At 37.9% G+C, this 18,696-nt stretch overlaps 1 protein-coding gene across 6 annotated transcripts in view; it reads left to right on the forward strand.

Moving 5' to 3' along the window:
* OSBPL8 (oxysterol binding protein like 8) overlaps positions 1–18,441 on the forward strand; it is an 80,102-nt gene extending 61,661 nt beyond the window's left edge. For all 6 annotated transcript variants that reach the window (XM_033057770.2, XM_033057772.2, XM_033057775.2 and 3 more), the window contains 16 exons: positions 1,689–1,773; positions 2,891–3,062; positions 3,575–3,809; positions 5,171–5,355; positions 6,050–6,131; positions 6,802–6,900; positions 7,336–7,432; positions 7,783–7,881; positions 8,623–8,720; positions 9,389–9,478; positions 10,010–10,146; positions 10,469–10,654; positions 12,976–13,063; positions 13,464–13,548; positions 14,082–14,184; positions 14,409–18,441. In XM_033057770.2, coding sequence (XP_032913661.1) covers positions 1,689–1,773; positions 2,891–3,062; positions 3,575–3,809; positions 5,171–5,355; positions 6,050–6,131; positions 6,802–6,900; positions 7,336–7,432; positions 7,783–7,881; positions 8,623–8,720; positions 9,389–9,478; positions 10,010–10,146; positions 10,469–10,654; positions 12,976–13,063; positions 13,464–13,548; positions 14,082–14,184; positions 14,409–14,544 — 1,977 coding nt within the window. In that variant the 3' untranslated portion in view covers positions 14,545–18,441. The remainder of the gene's footprint in view (positions 1–1,688; positions 1,774–2,890; positions 3,063–3,574; positions 3,810–5,170; positions 5,356–6,049; positions 6,132–6,801; positions 6,901–7,335; positions 7,433–7,782; positions 7,882–8,622; positions 8,721–9,388; positions 9,479–10,009; positions 10,147–10,468; positions 10,655–12,975; positions 13,064–13,463; positions 13,549–14,081; positions 14,185–14,408) is intronic.
* The last annotated feature ends 255 nt before the right edge of the window (positions 18,442–18,696 follow it).

Below are 18,696 nucleotides of genomic sequence, written 5' to 3' on the forward strand. Positions count from 1 at the left end.
TCAACATTTTTTAATCTAATGGAATTTTTAACTCGACCATTGGCTTGGAGTAGTAGCATCATTCCATCAGAAACAGAGACAATCCAAATAAAGTCAAGCAGCAAGAAGGAATTAATGTGCCTCTTGTACAGATCACTAACTACTATACATTAGTTTTGAAACCATAATGGGTGATACCAAAGAAAAGTATCTAGTGTTTTTGGAACAGTAACCAGTTAGAGTAAATCAAGATCCATGAGCAGTTATGTAAAATAAGTCAACTTACTTAAATCTTTCCTAAAAATTACTCACTTGGTTTTAATCAATATATTGTTAAAATCCTTAGGGAGTACAACTTTCTTGCATTTTAAAATAAGTAAAACCAGACACCAAAACCGCCCTTCATCTCTAAACTGTAGTTGTTTGGTACAGAGTAAGTAGTGTACCCTTAAGTGCCCACAGTATGAACCCAAAGGGCAGATCTCATGAGCAGAAGTGTGCCCTTAATCTGCCCAGAGTCCTGTGACCCAAGAGTTCCAAGGCTTCTGGTGGCTGAGGCCTTTGCACGGTGCTGGCAGCACCCCAGCACCTCTCCCAGCCCTGCTGGTGTGGTGTTCTCCCCTCCTGAGGTGACACTGGGCTTCCTCCCTGCCCCCCTTCCCCCCTTGGGGCGAGGAGTGGTCATGCATTGGGGCTGTCCCTCTTGATTCTTGGTGCCCACTAACTCCTAATCCCAGCATTGCTCCTTCACCAAGGACTTTTTTTAGGCACACCTCTCCACTCTCTCAGAAGACTGAGGTTTGGAATCTTGTTTCTAACCCCCAAATGCTGTCACTCTGTAGTGACTCCTTGGGAGTTTCTGACCATCATTTACACCAGCACTATCTTGTCTGTATTGGTATTTAAGTGCCACCAAACCCACTCCTTTTCCACACTTCTTGCCCTCAGAAACCTTCTGGCTGTTTCATTTGCTTGCTTCAAAAATTACCTGCCTTTATCTGCTTTTGCTCAAAACTTCTGCTGGCTTTCCAATTCCCTTTTCTAAGTCTTGAATTGGCTTTCTATTAGGCTTCTCTGGGGCAAATCAGTAAAGATCAAAATATGTTAACTCATCAGTTAGGCAGGCTTAACCCAGCTTTCAGCAATAGATTCAAGTATGTTTAATACAGCCCTCTTTGCCTATCAATTGTCTTTAAACACTTTTTAGAAGGGACTTAAAATTGTTATTTAACATTTTATTCCAAAATGAAGGTTGACAGAAATGGAAAAGTCTTTTGATTTTTTTTTTTTTTAATGTGAAGTGTTAAGAACTTCATAGTGAAAATAAAACTCTGGCCAAGTCTGATTTATACACTAAAAAAACAATGCACCACCCCCCCCCAAAAAAAAAAACCAAAAAAAACAAAACAAAACAAAAAAAACCAAAAAAGGAAAACCCACTGCACCCAAACCAAAAACTAGTATTTTTTATCCCAAAGTCTATTCTTTTGAAAAGTGGGCTTGAATTGGGTCCTATACTTAGAAATTAAGTCTTTGAAGAAGAAATCCAGTGAAAGAGGGCTGTCTATCTTTCTATTCATGTCTTCATTAGATGTTGCTGAGTGACAGTAAATAGCCCTGCGGTGTGTCAGCTTCTTACTGCATTGAATGCTAAACTGTAAAACTGAATTAAAATATCTGATGCTGTTTCTTGTTTTGTGTATTTCAAGGGTCCAAGAGGTGAAGCAGTTGGTGCTATAACTCTGCCATTGCCCAGCAGTTACTTGATCATCCGAGCTGCTTCAGAATCAGATGGTAAACAGATACTTCCTTGACTTTCAGCAGTGACAACAGTTATGAGAAAGATGATTTCAATTGTCTTATGTCTGTTACAGCACTTTGATTGAGGTTTAATTGTTGTTGAGGTTCATTAATTTAGAGCATTCAGTTGTGTTGGTAGTAGTACTTTTTCACGGTTGTTAAAGGAGAATATTGACCTGAAGGAAAAGTTATTGAACTCCTTGCAGTTGACTGGGTAGAGGAGGGGAAAAGGGTTATCTATGATTTAGCTGTGTTAATGTATGTCTAAATATCAAGTGCCTTTGTAAAGTGCGAATATGAGTGTGTTCTTATTAAAGCATTTCTGTGTTAAGTGCAGCAGTTGCACAAAACTCTAGTAATAAAAATTCCTTCAAAATGTTGTTCTGTAAACGCCCTTCACTGGGAAGGCGGTGATCAGTGCAACTGTCTTCTAAAGTTACAATGTGAAAAAATTTAAGACTCTTGTGTAGCTCTTTCTAGCAGGTGCTTTTCATCTACTGGTTAATTAAGCATACCCTTGCAGACTTAAAAAATAGGACTTTTCTCTGACTTCTGTGGTGAGAAACAGATTAGATACATGGAAAAGAAGCAAGAAGAGGAACGAGTGCACAAATTTGTTGAGTTACTTTTTGCTAAAGAAAATTAGAATATCTGCTTTTTTATCCTTTGAAATGTTACATGCTATCATTATAACTCTTTTTCCACACTATTATCATATTATTTGGGCACATTTTGCCAAATGATGCAGTTACTTAATCTTCAGAGCTAGAGCAGGGCCTCAGGCAACTTGGGTACATTGCACAGTCATGGCCTGGGTGGAATCAGACTTGCATTAAGGAAGAAATACTGGAATATGCTCTAATAAAATCATGATTTACCTTGCTTGTCCTGCCCTGAAGCAGCCCTTGTACTGAAGCTGGGTGGTTGTGAGTTGTTTTTATGTCCCCACCAGACCGTAAAATCCAATGCACGTAACATGGAACAACTCTGAAGTGTGTCTTCAAAGGCAATGCAAGCAGGCCCAAAGGACTCATTTCCCCAGTTAGGAAACAGAAGTGATGTAGTTCTATTAAATCCTTAATTTTTAGTCTAATACTGAATTTGTCTTTAGGCAGGTGTTGGATGGATGCTTTGGAGCTGGCACTGAAATGTTCAAGTCTGCTTAAACGTACAATGATTCGGGAAGGTAAAGAACACGATTTGAACTCCTCATCTGACAGTACTCATGTTTCATTCTATGGTCTGCTTCGTGCTAACAACTTGCACAGTGGAGAAAACTTACCGTAAGTGAATTCATTACTAAACCAGATTGCTTTTTGGCAGATCCTTGTAGTGATAATTTTAGCACAAGGAGGCAAAGGCTGCAGTGTGTTTTGCTCCTGAGTTCTCTTTATATTCCTTGTTTGCAGTGTTTTATGCCCTGCACATAAAACAAAGTCTTTTTTTTAAGCAAAGTGGATTCAGGGGAAAGTTTGACCCAAGGAACTTGGAGTATTACATCCATAAGGTTAAGTACTCTGTTAAACTGTTTGAAAAAGAAAAAAATTAAAATTTTAAGTTGGTGTCTCTTGTTAGCTTCAGAGAGGTGATTGATGTCCCAGGCCTATCAGTGTCATTTGACAGTTCAGTGAGAAGAGTATACATCCTATATGTTTCCAGCAAGGCTAGTTTGACACTGCTGCCACCTCAGGCGTGATACTGGCAATTTTGGTGTGTATTTCATCAAGATCCTGGTTTGGAAACAATGAAATGATTGTGTAAAGTTGATGATTCATTTAGCCTTTGTTTTTAATAGGTTAAATGACAGTGAAATTGACAGGCATCACTTCAAAGATCAAGATACATACTCTGACAAGTCTGATAAGGAAAATGAACCCGACCACGAGGAATCTGATAACGATGGATTGGGGAAAAGCGAAGAAAGCGACAGTGACACATCAGAGCGACAGGATGATTCTTACGTCGATCCAGAACCGATTGATATCAGGGAAACTACTTACGTAGAACAGAGCCATGAAGAACTTGGGGAGGTAAGAGTGCTGTTGATGTATTGAGCAAGCAGCTTCTCCAAATAGTAAGCTGATGCTTTAAGGGTCAGACTATACTTGAAAGCTGACTTGCAGGATTGGCTTTCATATTTTCAGCAATAATGTATATATTCTTCTCTGCCTTGCCACTCTTGTGCTAATGTGTGAGATTTTAACAGAGGTAATGAAATTACATGGTGTATTGCTCAGACAGAAGGTACAGAAAGGGCCACCTGCAGCAGAAGTTCTTCATGACTACTTGTTCTTTTGTTGTTACTTCTGTTTGAGTTTTATTAACTTAGTCCTGGTTTTTTCTTCAGCCAAAAGTCATCGAGTTGAAGGTTTGAATGCAACCTGACACTTCTGTTTTTTGGGTTTTTTTTTTCCTGCAAGAGAGAAGTTAGGCAGTTGTAGTCTACAGAATTTAGTGGAAGGCTTGCTGTGCTTCAGATGTCACCTTGCATTCTAATGATTCCTCAGAGCTGCTATTCCACCTCTGCAGGTTGTTTTATATATTTGCCTATACAGGCAAATATGACAGGGATTTATAAACCAAAAATCTTGGTAACAGAAATTGAAATAAGTCTTTTCACAAATCTCTTTCTCCTTAAGAGCAAATGCTATGAGATTTTTTTTTGTACTCATGGAACTTGGATATCTTATGTTTTAGTGCTTTGTAGTACCATGTCTAAACAAAGCAGTATTTTAGGAAAAGCTGAGGACTTTTAAGTGACAAATTTTTGAGTATGCATTTTAGAACTGTTCTGGAAAAAGGGATGCCTTTCCTTGCTTTTCCTACAACCACTGCTCTTGATTTCAGAAATTGGGATAGTATCTCCCCTCATCTTTAACAGAAAGGAGCATGGGGTGTGGCTGCTGGTTTTGCTCAGTTACCCCTAAGTCATGTATTTTTTTTAAGGAAAACTACTGATGCTGCTGACTGATCCAAGGCAGTGAAAAGCATAGACATGCCAGCTTTTATGGGTGGGAAAAGCTGGCAGAATAACAGCCCTTTGGTGTATCAGTCCGTCATGTGAGAAGAGAGTAATGCAGTTGATGCCCAGGAAAAGGACTAAGGAAGGATTTCTGAGCAATGTTCTACCTCAAATTTTTCCAGCCTAGAGATGATGAAGACAAATGCAGTTTTTAATGCTGAATAGGATATCTATCATACTTAATTAAATATGTATCATAAGTGTATTTATAGAAACTTGATCTAACTTCCATAGTTGCTTCAGCATCCCAGAGTGATTTATTTTAAGTATCCATTTCCCATTCTCACTGTAACCTTAGAATGTGTTGACCTGTCTTCTGGAGGTTGTTTGCTTTCTCGTCTCTATAAGCAGTTTTTTGGTTCGTCCTAGGCAGGTGAGGCTTCTCAGACAGAAGTAGTGTCAGAAGAAAACAAAAGTTTGATCTGGACGCTGCTGAAGCAAGTCCGACCAGGAATGGACTTGTCCAAGGTTGTACTGCCCACGTTTATTTTGGAACCTCGCTCTTTCCTGGACAAGCTGTCTGATTACTACTACCATGCAGACTTTCTGTCTGAGTAAGTTGATCCTGGTCTCTGGTTTTTATTCTTACCATTTTTTAAATTAAAATAGGTAACAGTGTCAGATACTGTCGTTTCCTGAAAGCTAACTTTGAGCGCTCATATGGTAGATCTTGAAGTCTGGCCCCTCATACAGTTTCATAGCAGTCGTGTTGCAGGCATTTCTGGTTTAGCTTCTGAAGACTGGCTGAAAGACTTATGAAAATGAGTTTGTTTTTTTTTATCCAAGAAGCATATTTAAAATGAGAAACCAATACTAGTTAATTTTTTTTTAATACAGTGTCAAGTTCTGTCCAGATTTACAGTTGCTTGCTCAAATGTAGCTAATAAATGAAAGATTGTAAATTGAAATATTATTCAGCTCAGAGCTCTGCATGTAAATAGGCTGGTAGTAAAAAGATACAAAAGTAGTAACCTATAAATGGAAGAACTTGAGTGGGAGTGGGACAGAATTTAATGTTACAAAGAACAGACTCAAATATGGAGCTACTATTTTAGGCATTTTTGTTTGACTTCAATTTTCAGACTATTTGAAAACTTTAAATTTCGTGAGGTTGGGCTGAAAGTTTTGCAGTAGTGCAAATCACAGACCTGTTTTAGTCAGCTCATAGATTCAAGATATGTCACAACAATTGATAGCATGTTATAAATGATGCAATACTCATATTTGATCTGTGTGTGCTGTTTTCAGAGCTGCTCTTGAAGAGAATGCTTACAACCGCATGAAAAAAGTAGTGAAGTGGTATTTGTCAGGATTCTACAAAAAGCCAAAGGTATACTTTCATATACTATTTTGTCTTTAGTACTGTGTCTAGTTAGAGGACTTAGGGATATGCTGGAGTAAATTTTTCTTGTTAAATTTTTTTTTTATGCATTTTTTTTAAAAAGCAAAGTTAAGTTTTCATTGCTTACACAAACATATCATGGAAATTTTTGGTCCCTGCTTAAAATAGACTATATTCAATTGCATTTGTCCCTTGGAGTAGAAGGTGAACTAAATATTTTTTTGATAAAGTTGAGCCAGTTCTAGATTTACCATTCTTCAGTGATAACAGTCTGCAGTTGGAGGACTAATGTTTCCATCACTTCATTTAGCTTTGCCCTAAATGCTCTTCATGGTCATGTTGTTGGGAAATAGTATTGACAGAAAGTACTTATTACCTAACTTCAGACAAAAACTCTGTAATAATTCTGCAAAAAACCCCAAACCCTTATATTCTCTGTGTCCTTATGTGTAGAATAGTTTAGTGGATATACTGACGGTATGAAAGTTTCCCTAGAATGAAGAGCATGATATTCAAATTACTAAGTCAATGTACCATGTACTTTAGCATATATATTGTGATTTATTTTTTTTTCCTGTGTATCTTATCTTCAGTGATAGACTGATAAATGTTTTGTGACTTGCACAGTATGTTTACTCTCTATTCAATTTCTCTTTAGGGACTAAAAAAGCCGTACAATCCTATACTTGGAGAGTTTTTCCGCTGCATGTGGATTCATCCAAGGACAAACAGCAAGACTTTTTATATTGCAGAACAGGTAGATGCAAAAACTGAAATAAATAATTTTAGGAAAAATAAATGTATATTTGTGCTAGTTAAATGCTATGGTAGTTTCAGAAAATTTACTGAAATGTACAAATAGTATCCTAAAATCTCTCCTGGTGAGCATAATTTTCTTACAGATGTCTCTTAAGTGTGCCTTCCTAAAGAGAGAGAGGGAGGAAGGTGTTTCCAATATTTATGTCCTTCTTCCCCTGGAATAAGTCAAGTGCTGATTTTCTTAATTCTCAAAATTCAGTGGGGGATTGCTTGATCTTCTTCTCTATGGATTTCAGTCAAACTTCACATATGTTAACTGCATTCTAATAGGTGCAGCCTGAATTTTGCATTGTTGTTATTAGCTCAAAGTTTATACTATATTTACTATATTGCTTGTTTTTGTTTTTCTCAAATATGTGGTTTTTTCCAACAGGTGTCACATCATCCTCCAATATCTGCCTTTTATGTTAGCAACCGCAAGGATGGTTTTTGCCTTAGTGGTAACATTCTGGCCAAATCAAAATTCTATGGTAAATAATGGGGATTTTTTGGTTGTACATGTATTGAGGCATGCAAAATTTGTGCACCTGAGCTTTGTTGTTGTCAATGAAAGAAGGCTGTTAGAAGGGTCAGTGTTTGGGTTGTTTTATTTGTCCTTTCCTTACAAAGCTTTTGCTACTGGTCTTCAGAATTTTAATTTCTATTTTTGGATTGTTTTACTTTTTAATTGGAGACACTGTGTATTATAGTGGCTTCACTAGACAGGATATGTTGCAGTGTTAAATATACTGATGTTCTTAATTGTATTGCTTAGTTATAAGGGAATGTTGACTGCTGTCTTGCAGGGTGAGAAATGTGACAGTCTGTCTTTGAATTTCAGGGAATTCATTATCTGCCATACTAGACGGAGAAGGACGGCTAACGTTTCTAAATAGGGGAGAAGATTATGTAATGACAATGCCATATGCCCATTGTAAAGGTAGTGGGTTTTTTCATTCTCTAGGTGGCAAAGTTAAGAGAAAATAAGTTTGTTATTCTAAGTAGTTGTAAATAATGTGCTGTCATCTGGTGGAGAGTGTTCTGAACATTGGCAACATAGGTGGCTCTAGGCTTCCACATATTACATCAGGAGAAAAATAGATCTGTTGTGTCTGCCATGTTTTAATTTTTGACACAGGAAAAATTTTTTTTTTTATAACTAGTAGAAAATAGTAAGAGTGTATATATATGTAGTTATGTCACTACATGACATTAATTTACTGTTTGAGTTGCCTTTTTTTAGAGCAGGAGCTTTTCCACTATTTTCCTCTTGTAAACACGAAAGGCAAGGTAGTATCTACACCACAGTGTGATTTGATGTAAATCGTGAACATTCGTCCTTAGTTTCACTATGGAAAACAGGTCAGTGCTTTGTAAAGTTTTCTGGAAGGTCAGTAATAGCACAAAATAGATTGCAGAATTGCTCACTTTTAAGCTGTAACTTAATCAGTATTGTCTACCCATATACTCCAGAATTCCCTTTCAGTATACACAGAATCACACAGGAAAGTGAAAACACATTGAAAATACTTTTTTTTTTTCCTGGCACAAGCATGTTTACTCTAGGAATTGTACCCAAGTAACTTAGGTTTTGTTAACCATAAACAAACTTTGTTTTGTTCAATTAAAAGCATTTAGTTAAGGTGGGGGTTATTGGTTTTTTCCTTCTTTTCTCTTGCAGGAATTCTTTATGGAACAATGACCTTAGAGCTTGGAGGAGTAGTCAATATCACCTGTGAGAAAACTGGCTACAGTGCAATGATTGAATTCAAACTCAAGGTTAGTGAATGCTGTGAATGGGCATAAGAAGGAGAATTAACATAATGTCCACTTGCATAAGCTAAACAAGATTTCTGAACTACTTCTAGATGACTTCTGAAAAATGCAGTTGCCATCCTTGAGGTGGAAACTGATTGAAAACTGAAAAAACAGTTTTCAGGAAGTGTGCACATGGAGAGGGAAACTGTATTTAATTGAAATTAAAGGGTAAACATTAAACTTGGGAGGGTATGTTAACTGACAGTTTTACTTGTCAGTCCACAGGATCTATGTGCAGCCTGTCAAAAGGCCAAAGAAAATCCTTGGCAATTGCTGTTTACAAAAGATAATCTCTAGTAACAAATGGCCCATGTCAAAGCTGTGAAATTAGTAGCAAATGACTGTGTCCTTCGGGATATCTTGTCACGGTTTTCTGCATTATTTTATGTTTCCTTTCCACATATGCTAGACAATACTTTTACTCATTAAATCTTTTAAGAAGAAGGGAAGAGGAAACTACTTACTCTGGTTTTACACTTCTTTAAGATTAAAAGGTAGAAGGTACAATATTAAAGATATCAGGGCTGTTTACAGCACATTTCATAAATTCACATTTTTCTTTAAGACTAAACGTATAAACAAAAATATGTTATTAAAATAAACATGAAATATTTATTTTTGTTTTGCAGCCTTTTTTGGGTAACCATGACAGTGTTAACCAAATATCAGGGAAAATTAAGCTTGGCAAAGAAGTTCTAGCATTTTTAGAGGGCCACTGGGTAAGTAGTGAGTGCTGCTCTTTTATAAATTCTGACTCACAGTTGAGACAGGTGAAAATAGCACTTAAATACAAAAAAGACTCATGTTTAAAAAAAGTTAAGTACTGCTTTTGCTGAAAGTATTCAAGAAAATATAGAATCAACATTGTTCTATTTGCAACTCTTAAAAGGTGGAAAAGTGCATGTTTAAGTAGTTTAAGAAGAAAATTAAATGAAGCTTCACAGTGAAGCTTGTGAAATATTTTGATATATTAGTACTGTGAACAATTTTTATGGCACCAGCATGAAATATTTATGATTGTTTCTGTTCTTGTGAAGTGACTCATTTTTGGATATGGCATCTCTGTTCCAAGCTAGAACCTAGCACAGAGGGCGGAAATTGAATTTTAAAGTTAGCATATCTCATTATTCTTAACTGCCTGCATTCTAAAGAAAATAAATTCTTCTTACAAAAAAAAGGTTATTCCTTTTTTGTTATTTTGGCACTCTTTGAGATAATTACAATTAAGATACCAATCATATCTGTTACAGGACAGTGAAGTTACTATTACTGACAAGAAGACAGGTGATTCAGAGACATTCTGGGACCCAACATCTGATATAAAGCAGCGTAGATTACATAGATACACTGTGAAGTTTGAAGAGCAAGATGACTTCGAGTCAGAGAAGTAAGTTTACTTTAGAACCATGTATTTATTTTGCTGAAATAAAACTCATAATCTTCTCCAAATTAAAAGCAAATTATCATTACTTTCCCATGTTTGATGATACTAGCCTTTGATGATAAAAGAAAGTAACACTGTTAAATATAAGATCATTATATATATCTTACAATCAGGGATATTTTGATAGAAATGTAGATAAAACATCCATTAAAATGGTAATATTCTCTTTGGAGGGTGGTCCATTTACTTAGCCTATAATTGAGGAAATTGTTTGCAATTATTTCTATCAACCAGATTGTGACTCTGTATATTGTTCATTTGTCAGGCTTTGGCAGCAAGTGACAAAAGCAATAAATAATAAAGACCAAACAGAAGCTACTCAGGAGAAATATATTCTGGAAGAAGCTCAGAGAAAGAGTGCCAAAGAGAGGAAACTTAAAGGTGAAGAGTGGACATGCAAGCTGTTTGATCAGGATGCAGTCACAGGAGAATGGCACTACAAATATGCTGAGTGAGTCCTGGAGTGCTTGGTAATATTGCTGAACCTCTTCCTGTGGTGTCAGTGGCAAAAGAACTGATCCATATAGCTTATTTATGTATAATGACATAGCTGTGCTATGTTCTAGATTTTTTGGGGCATGGTAGTTTGGGGTGCATTGTCCTCCTTTTTTTTCCCACTAGACTGACCAGAACATCTACACAGATTTTCCCAAACTGGAAAATATGGTACATATGGGCATACCAACTGGGAATCAGAAAATCTAGTGTCTGAAAATCAGAGAAGCCTGTGCTTAGTTGTATTGAGCTATTTAATTTGTTACATATTAGAATAACTGTGGTTATTGTAACTGTAAATATTGGTTTACAGCAATAGTTAAGGCTGGGACCAGGTGGCTCTGCTTGGCTGTCAAATATGTTCTGCACATGAGTGTCTGTGAATCTCTTCGTGTGATGCTCTGGTCAGAAGCTGAAGATGTAGCTGTCTCCCTGACTGCTGGAAAGGATGTATTCTGTGTCCTCACCAATGTTGCAAAAGTCATCTTGAAGCTGAGCCCTTTACTAGTGATGGTTTTCACAGAGCACCCATGTTCTGCTGATTTTTTTTTTTTTTCCAGTACCCAGCATGCTTGTGTATTGTAGGGATTGTAAAAGTAAAAGAGCCAAAGATGATACACACAAAGTTAAGTAACTGAATCTGTAGATGCTGGAAGCATATTCCCATGGCTAAACCTGAGAGGCCTTTACCTCTCTGTACAGGAAGGGTGATACTGAGGTCATGGCCTAAGTGTATGTACAGGGAAGAGTATAAGAATCCTGAGTACTCTACATGTCTCCAGCAAATTTGCAATTTGAAGGTTTCCTGAAGCCAAACAAGGAATCGGTATTTACCAGCCCTCAGTAAATTTATATTCAATGAATTTCATTGGTTTCTTATTAAGTTGGTGCAGACTTTCACCACTGAAAACATTGTGCAGCAGGGAAATTCCCCCACTAAATGCTCAGTGAAGCACCCTTTCTTGGTTTGAATCCTCTAGTGCTGTTTGTGCCTTTCCTGTTGGAAGAGTTGTGAATAGTCCAGCTGAACTGACTGCCTGTACTCTTGAACCCTGTTCAAAACCATTAGGAAGAGAACTATTCTTGAAATCTGTTAGACTGTGCCCTGCAGCTTTAACACCTATTTTGTTAACCTGCATTATTTCTGATGTCCTTGAGGCCTTGTGGTTCAAGGCTGTGCCACAGAAATTTTGCTATGTATCAGAAAGAAGTCTGCACTGACAGCATTCCCTGGAAGAAGCCCCTCTCTCCTTTCAAGCATATAATGCTGGCTCACCACCTGGTCCATGTAGAGAGCAGTCTTCTACAGTTACTGTGAAAGATGTGTTCAGTGAGCTGGAGCATTTGTTAAGGTATCTGGATTATGGATTTAGGCATCTGGATTACAAATAGAGAAGAGAGCAATGCCTAGTTCTTAACCCACTTACCTCAGATGACATTTAATTCAAGTCAGGTTAAGCTAAGATGTAAGTGTAAGTCTGTGTTCACAACATCTGAAACAGCTACAGGTATTTAAAAGGCATACAGGACACAGAAGGAAATCCATGCTTAAGATACTCTCACTAAAGCTGTGCGACACAACATCCTTCCTGCAGCTCGCAGTTTCTGTCCTGAAATGTCTGTAATCAGTGGTGATGTTGGTATTTTCCTTTGGCTGCTTGCTGTTCTCCAGTGAGCTATGTGTCTTATGCTGTTGTGGTTTTTTAAAAATTCTGTATCAGACTGTAATTGGAAAAGCACTCTTAAAAAATCAGAATAAGAAAACTGTACATAGCTCATTAGTGTTTCATTAAACCAGTCTTGATTACCATTAGCCACTTTGGGATGAAATCAGGTCTGAGGTAACTGATTCTTAAAATCTCCTTCATAGGCATCTTTTAAAAGGAAAAAAAGAAAACTCAACAAAAAGCAGTCTAAATATTTTTAAATTCCCCTATTTTCCCTGTAGCTTTAAAATAATAACTGTATCTGAAGCAGGAAATCTTTCCATGTTTGCAAATACATATGATTGGTTAAAAAAAATATCGTAATGATATTGTTGGTTAATATAATATTTGTACTCCTGTCTGCTGGCTGGAGGGTTGATCTGGACGTGAAGTTCATTTTTTAGCTCTATTGACCCTTCAGGTAAAGACTGGACCATAGGTAGAAGATCATGATGCCTTACCTGATTTCTATATAGGGAGAGTTTTAAACACTTCATACTGAGTAGTTTCTGAGCAGGAAAGTATTTCTTATTTAAATTGCTGTAGTATTAATACTATTTACTTTGTCTAGTACCAGACCATGGGACCCTTTGAATGATATGATCCAGTTTGAAAAGGATGGCACAATCCAGACCAAAGTTCGACATCGAACACCAATGGTATGTTCCAGTTCTGACAGCACATGCAAGATCCAGGAACTTGTATGTATTATACATTATGTGTATGAAGATTATCAGAGCAATGGGATTGATGGGAAATGCTATTATCCTAAAAAATGTTGTCTACACAGTCCATACAATGTCTTTCACTTCTGTGTTGCTTCCTAAGCAGTAGAAATTACTTGATTGGATAGGAATATAAAATATGCAAACTTGAGCTCAGCAGCTTAATATGTATTTTCCCTTAAATGGGAAGATGCACAAAATTCAGACTGCTAATACATCAAAAATTTTAACTTGGACTTCTATTAGATATCGTGCTTTAAACTGTCATTGTTGAAATGTGCTGCTTTGCTACAGTTCTGGTTCTCTGGAAATAATGTACATTTATTGATTTTAGGTTACTGTTCCAAAAATCAAACGAAAGCCAGCCAGTCAGAAGATAGGACCAGAGCCTGATAACCAGGATTCCTCTGGGAGTGAAGGTATGAAAAGATATATTTACATACACAAATAAACTGAAGAGTTCCATGTCACACATACTCTTATCTCAATGTTTTTATTGTGCTTTAGTTCTATCCAGTGAAGCAGGTTCTGGAAAACAAAAGGAGAAGAATTGCTCATATTTTTAATTGCAAATTTTCCTGCCTTTTAAAATGCAGTGTGGGTTGGCTTAAGTGCTGCACATATTTAATGTGTAGGGAAAAAGAGTGGTGTTCATAAACTGTTTTCTTTCTTAAAAAGTTAATTGTTTTAATTTGTAGATTAGTATCTGGCTAGAGAGTAGATTTTTGTTGTTGATAATGTTTGCAGAAGCTAAACAATATGATGAGGGTTTAAATTATATTTCAAGAACTTCAGTTGCTGTTGTGTGGTATAGGTGACTCTGAAATGACGTTTTTACTAGAAGCTAGTTAGAAAATTTTCTCCTCATTTTTACTATGGGTTTAGTTTGTCATTCGTACTTTGTTCCTTTTATGGCAGCAGTCACTTACATCTGCCTTCTGTTTTCTTCTAGCACAACTGAAGCATAGTACAAGAATCAGGAAAAAAGGGGCAGACCTTGGTGAACTGCAGAGTGCCATTGAGTCTATAAAGGAGACGCAGGAAGACATTAAGAGGTAGTACTAATTGAAATGGTTTAGAGAATAGTTATCTCATAGGTTTGGGGTTATTTTTTTTCTCTTGGAGGCTGGTATGTAGCTTTACTCTTCTCAAATATTGATTGCTCATTGATGTTTCAGAGTTTTCCTCTAAAGCTGCCTTCTGAAGGGAGCCCTAACATAGTAGAAAATGTCAAATTGTCTAGTCTGTAATTTACTGGATATTGTTTTCTATCTTACAGGGAGATCATGGCACTACGAAATAGAGTCATTTCTAATTCATCACCCTGGGACTACCATTCCTTGCAGTTTAAGCACTATGTCTTCATTGTACTCATGGTTCTGCTACAGCTTATCATTAATTTCTTGTTCAAATAAGAAGCATGAACAAGGGCCTTCTTGAACTGGAATGATCAAACTGTTACTGGGGACCATATTTTAAGCTGGACTTTAAATGATGCAATATTATGTACAAGAACTGTGTAGCAACAACTTACAGAACTTTGCCTCAGCGTTCATGGTTCAGAATCATACTTCTGTCTACCCAGTTGCAGTAAGAATTGTGTAAGTGCCAGTACACTCTTGCTCCTGGTGTGTGCCTCTGTCTTGCAGTCATACGACATCAGCCTTGTGTTTATATTGCGTCATATTGGTGAATCTTCACCACAGAATAGATCAAATTAAACTTTGAGGTCAGACCCCGTAGGTATGATATGACTCCTATTATGGTAGAATGATAAACAGGCATACTTCATTAAATATAAATATACTGTTTTTGTAACAAAGAAACTTTTGAAGTAGCCAACAGTTTTTGTAAAATGGTATTGGGTGTTTGGAAGTAAACTTTTGTTTAAGGTCAAACAAATACAATATTATACGAAAAATTGTGAGCGTTAGGAAATGGCAAGTAAAAAGCTGAAGTCTTTGGGAAATCTGCAACACAATGTCCTTGTTATGGAAGTATGAGGTTTTTATCCTGAATTACTTACTATAGGATTGTAAGCCAGCTGTTTTATAGTTTTAAAATTTCAGATTCATCATAAAAACATTCCCACATCTACTGTACAGAGCACATTTTTAACAGTACGACAGCCAGGGAGATAGTTTTAGTCTACTCTCATGAATCGCAAATGTCATGGAGTGCTGGTATGTTTGTAAGTCTTGAAAAATCTACAGCTTTGGATTTACATTTGTGTATGGCCATGTCACGGTAAGCAGACAGACTGCTGATTCCAGGACTCACAGTTATTTTTGAAACAAAATGTGAAGAGGTGTGCTTAGTGTGTAGGTTGAGCTGAATCTCCAAAAGGCAGTGGAGCAGGATTCAGGCACTGTGTTGAGTAGACTTGCAAGTGACAATGTGTGTGTTTACACAGGGCAAGCTCAGAAACTGTGTGATGGCTAACACCACGCATCTCAAAACAACTAAGAGGAAAATCCAAGTGTTTGTGAAATCCCTCTTTAGTGCAACTATATACTACCTACCAGAATACATGGATGCACCTTCTTAGTATGCTGTAGGCATAAAAATTCATTCAAAGCTTCAGTTTAAATTCAAAACCAAGGTTTCTAACCTTTTTTATCTGAAGAAATATATGCATGTATAGAATTTGTAAAATTCCAGCAAAAAATGTAGTGCTGGTGAGTTCCCTGTGCCAGTCAAGCATAGCAAGGCAAAAAGGGGCTGTAGAAATGAAAAGGTATTTTCAGTACCCCAGGTGAGACAACAGGAGGATGAGTGACACAATGTGAAGGACAGCCAAGTTTGATTTCAGAGGATCCTCTCAGAAATCAAATTCATCCTGGGCAGTGGAACAGTTCGATAATCATGTTTGGCTTTTTGCCGTGGCCAGGTTATGCTTCTGCCTTGGGCAGCTTACCTGACTGTCCAGGTGATCTGCCTTTCTGTTTGCATCAGTCTCACTAGTATTTAGTGAAAATACTGTTTACTTGGTTATCTGTCCAGCATATATATTTCTGTGGCTGACTCTTTCAGACACCTCCTTCTCATTAACCTTCCTCTTCCTTGGGCCTCAGCTATGTAAAAGTTTATTGTGTAAGCAGTGAACTTTAGATATTTCATATACCTTCACCTTAGCATGGTTTGGTCTTGAATAATTTTTCTGGAACGTGTTACGTTAACCAGATCTTGTAGCCATGAGCAAGACCAAACCTGGTTGGACTTCTATTAAATCTACAGCTGATGGGGCAAGATTTGTGAACATAGAAAGTCCCTTCATAAACAAACAAAATAATTACAAATGCCTCCGTCTCTAAATGGAAACTGAAGTTGTTATCCATGTATGAAAAGGCATTAAGAAAGAGTATTACAGCATTCACTTTAACATTCATAGCCTGGAATTTGGCTGCTCATTATTGCATTCAGATGTCAAAGCTTCACCTGTCTTAAGATCCATTACAAGCCTTTAAACATACTCTGAACATGAGAATAATCCAATGAGTGAGATTTGGGCAATAACTTAAATCCCCTAAAATAATACTCTGCTAAATTTGTGGTGCTGAAACTCTTGACCGATAGTTACAAGCTTTTATCTTCCTTGTAAATAGAAATGTCCTTCTGCCTTTTCATGCTGATTTTTTTCAATCACTTCTATTCAAGACCAGTGAATAATACAGTCTGCATGCATTTTTACATGGGCCACATGGTAGTGACTGCATTTGACCCAGCCAGCTGGCTGGCTGGCAGCTTGGTGTTGGACACTGTCAGACTAAAAAGATATTCCATAGCTGAAGTTGATGCTCAGCTCAAGATGAGTAAAACACTTGAACAGAGCAAAACAAAATCCTTATGCTTATTTTCCTTTTCAACTTATTTTTTAGAGTTGAATTCTATTGAAAAAGTGGTTTTAGTGATGATCTGGAAATGTCAAGGATATGTGATGAAACTTTGTTAGCAATTCTTATTTTGCTGAGTTTTGTATGTTCCCTCATTTGAATAGAGCAAAGACACTTCTTCCCTCATTTTTTACTGTACAGTTGGTCACAGACATGTATGGATCCTTTTCTTTAGTGTGTCACCACTGTCCTCTTCAGCCATGATGTACAGCAGATCTTGACTACTACCTGCCTAAGACTGACCTCTGCACATATATAAAAATTGATTGTACAGTTTGCAGATGTTTGAGGGCTGTGGCCTTCTAGTTTTTAAAGTTTATAACAGCACTTGCTTTCACATTTGATTTCCAAATCCCGTTTTTCTTTGGGTTTTTTTCCCTGTACAGGAAATATCTGCAGAATTTATTGCCATGTGGTTTTGTTGGGTTGGTTTGTTTTCAGATGCACTCTATGCCTTTAATTTGCCATTTAGGTACAGGTTGCCTAATTGGGTAAGATAACCTAAGCTAAGAAAAAGTAAATATGCCATGTGAAATGCAACAAGTATCATTTGCAGTAGATGATGTTTCTTAAATTTCATGTGTTGATTCCTTTTTAATAGTTATTACTTGATGAGGGTGTATAGCCCGGTTTTCGTGTCCTTCCTCTCACTTGTGAAATCTCACAAATTGTTTGCAAGGTTCTCCTGTAAAATGTAAGGGTTGAAGTTTCTTCTTTTTGTTTGTTGCTTGCTGCCCTTCTGTGCCTTTGGCAATTTTTTTTTCTTCTTAGACTCATGATGATGAAATAGACTTGTAATTCAGTGTTTCTTAAAGCCTGTTATTTTTAGCTATTATCATTGTTTGTGTAAATAATGTGTAACAAAGACTCTGTACATCTCTAAGTTTTAATTATTTTTATTTCAAGAGTACCCGCAAATCACAGAAAATTTAGCAGATATTCAAGTATTGTAAACAGTGCCTTCTTGCTGGGTTTCTATGCTGTTTGGAGACATGTAAAGATTTGTCAAGTTTGTGCCATATGTATCAGACCTTTTGTCCGGGCTGTTGTGTTTGAGAATTGATGTTCCTGCTTAGTCAGTCCGGGGGGGCGGGGGGAAACAAATATTGTAACATTACACTATTCCTTCTTTCTGGCTGGTGAGCCGAGAGTGGAAGATTTGGGATGTTTACAGTGAAGCTGCACTACTTTGTGGTAATACAGAAATAGCTCGAACGATGTAACTTCAGGGCAAGATTATTTGGACTTTTTCTCCTCTGTGCCCTACCCGGCCTTTCGCTCTGCCAAGCGGGAAGCCTAGCCCTCAGGACACAGCGCCCCTTCCCCGTCCTGTCCGGCCCTGCCCGACACCGGGCTCAGCGCTTTGTGTGCGGGATCTGAGCTGTTACAGCCGCCTCCAATAAAGATGTGTCGCACCTCCGTCTCCGGGCTCTGTTCCCCTGCGGCCCCGGGCTCCCTGCGGCGCGGTTCCCGGTTCCCGCTCCCCGGCCCGCGCTGTCCCGCCCTCAGCCGCGGCCGGGCGCGGCCGTGACGCGCGGCGGGCGGAAGGGGCGGCCCGGGCGGGCCATGGCGGCGGCCGGCCCGGAGCAGCCGCGGCTGTGGCAGGAGGCGGCGGCGCTGGCGGGCGCGGTGCGCGGCGCGCTGGGGCCGCGGGGCGGGCGGGCGCTGCTGCTG

The sequence above is a fragment of the Catharus ustulatus genome, chromosome 4 (assembly GCF_009819885.2).
Source record: "Catharus ustulatus isolate bCatUst1 chromosome 4, bCatUst1.pri.v2, whole genome shotgun sequence".
In the NCBI taxonomy this organism is placed as follows: domain Eukaryota; kingdom Metazoa; phylum Chordata; class Aves; order Passeriformes; family Turdidae; genus Catharus; species Catharus ustulatus.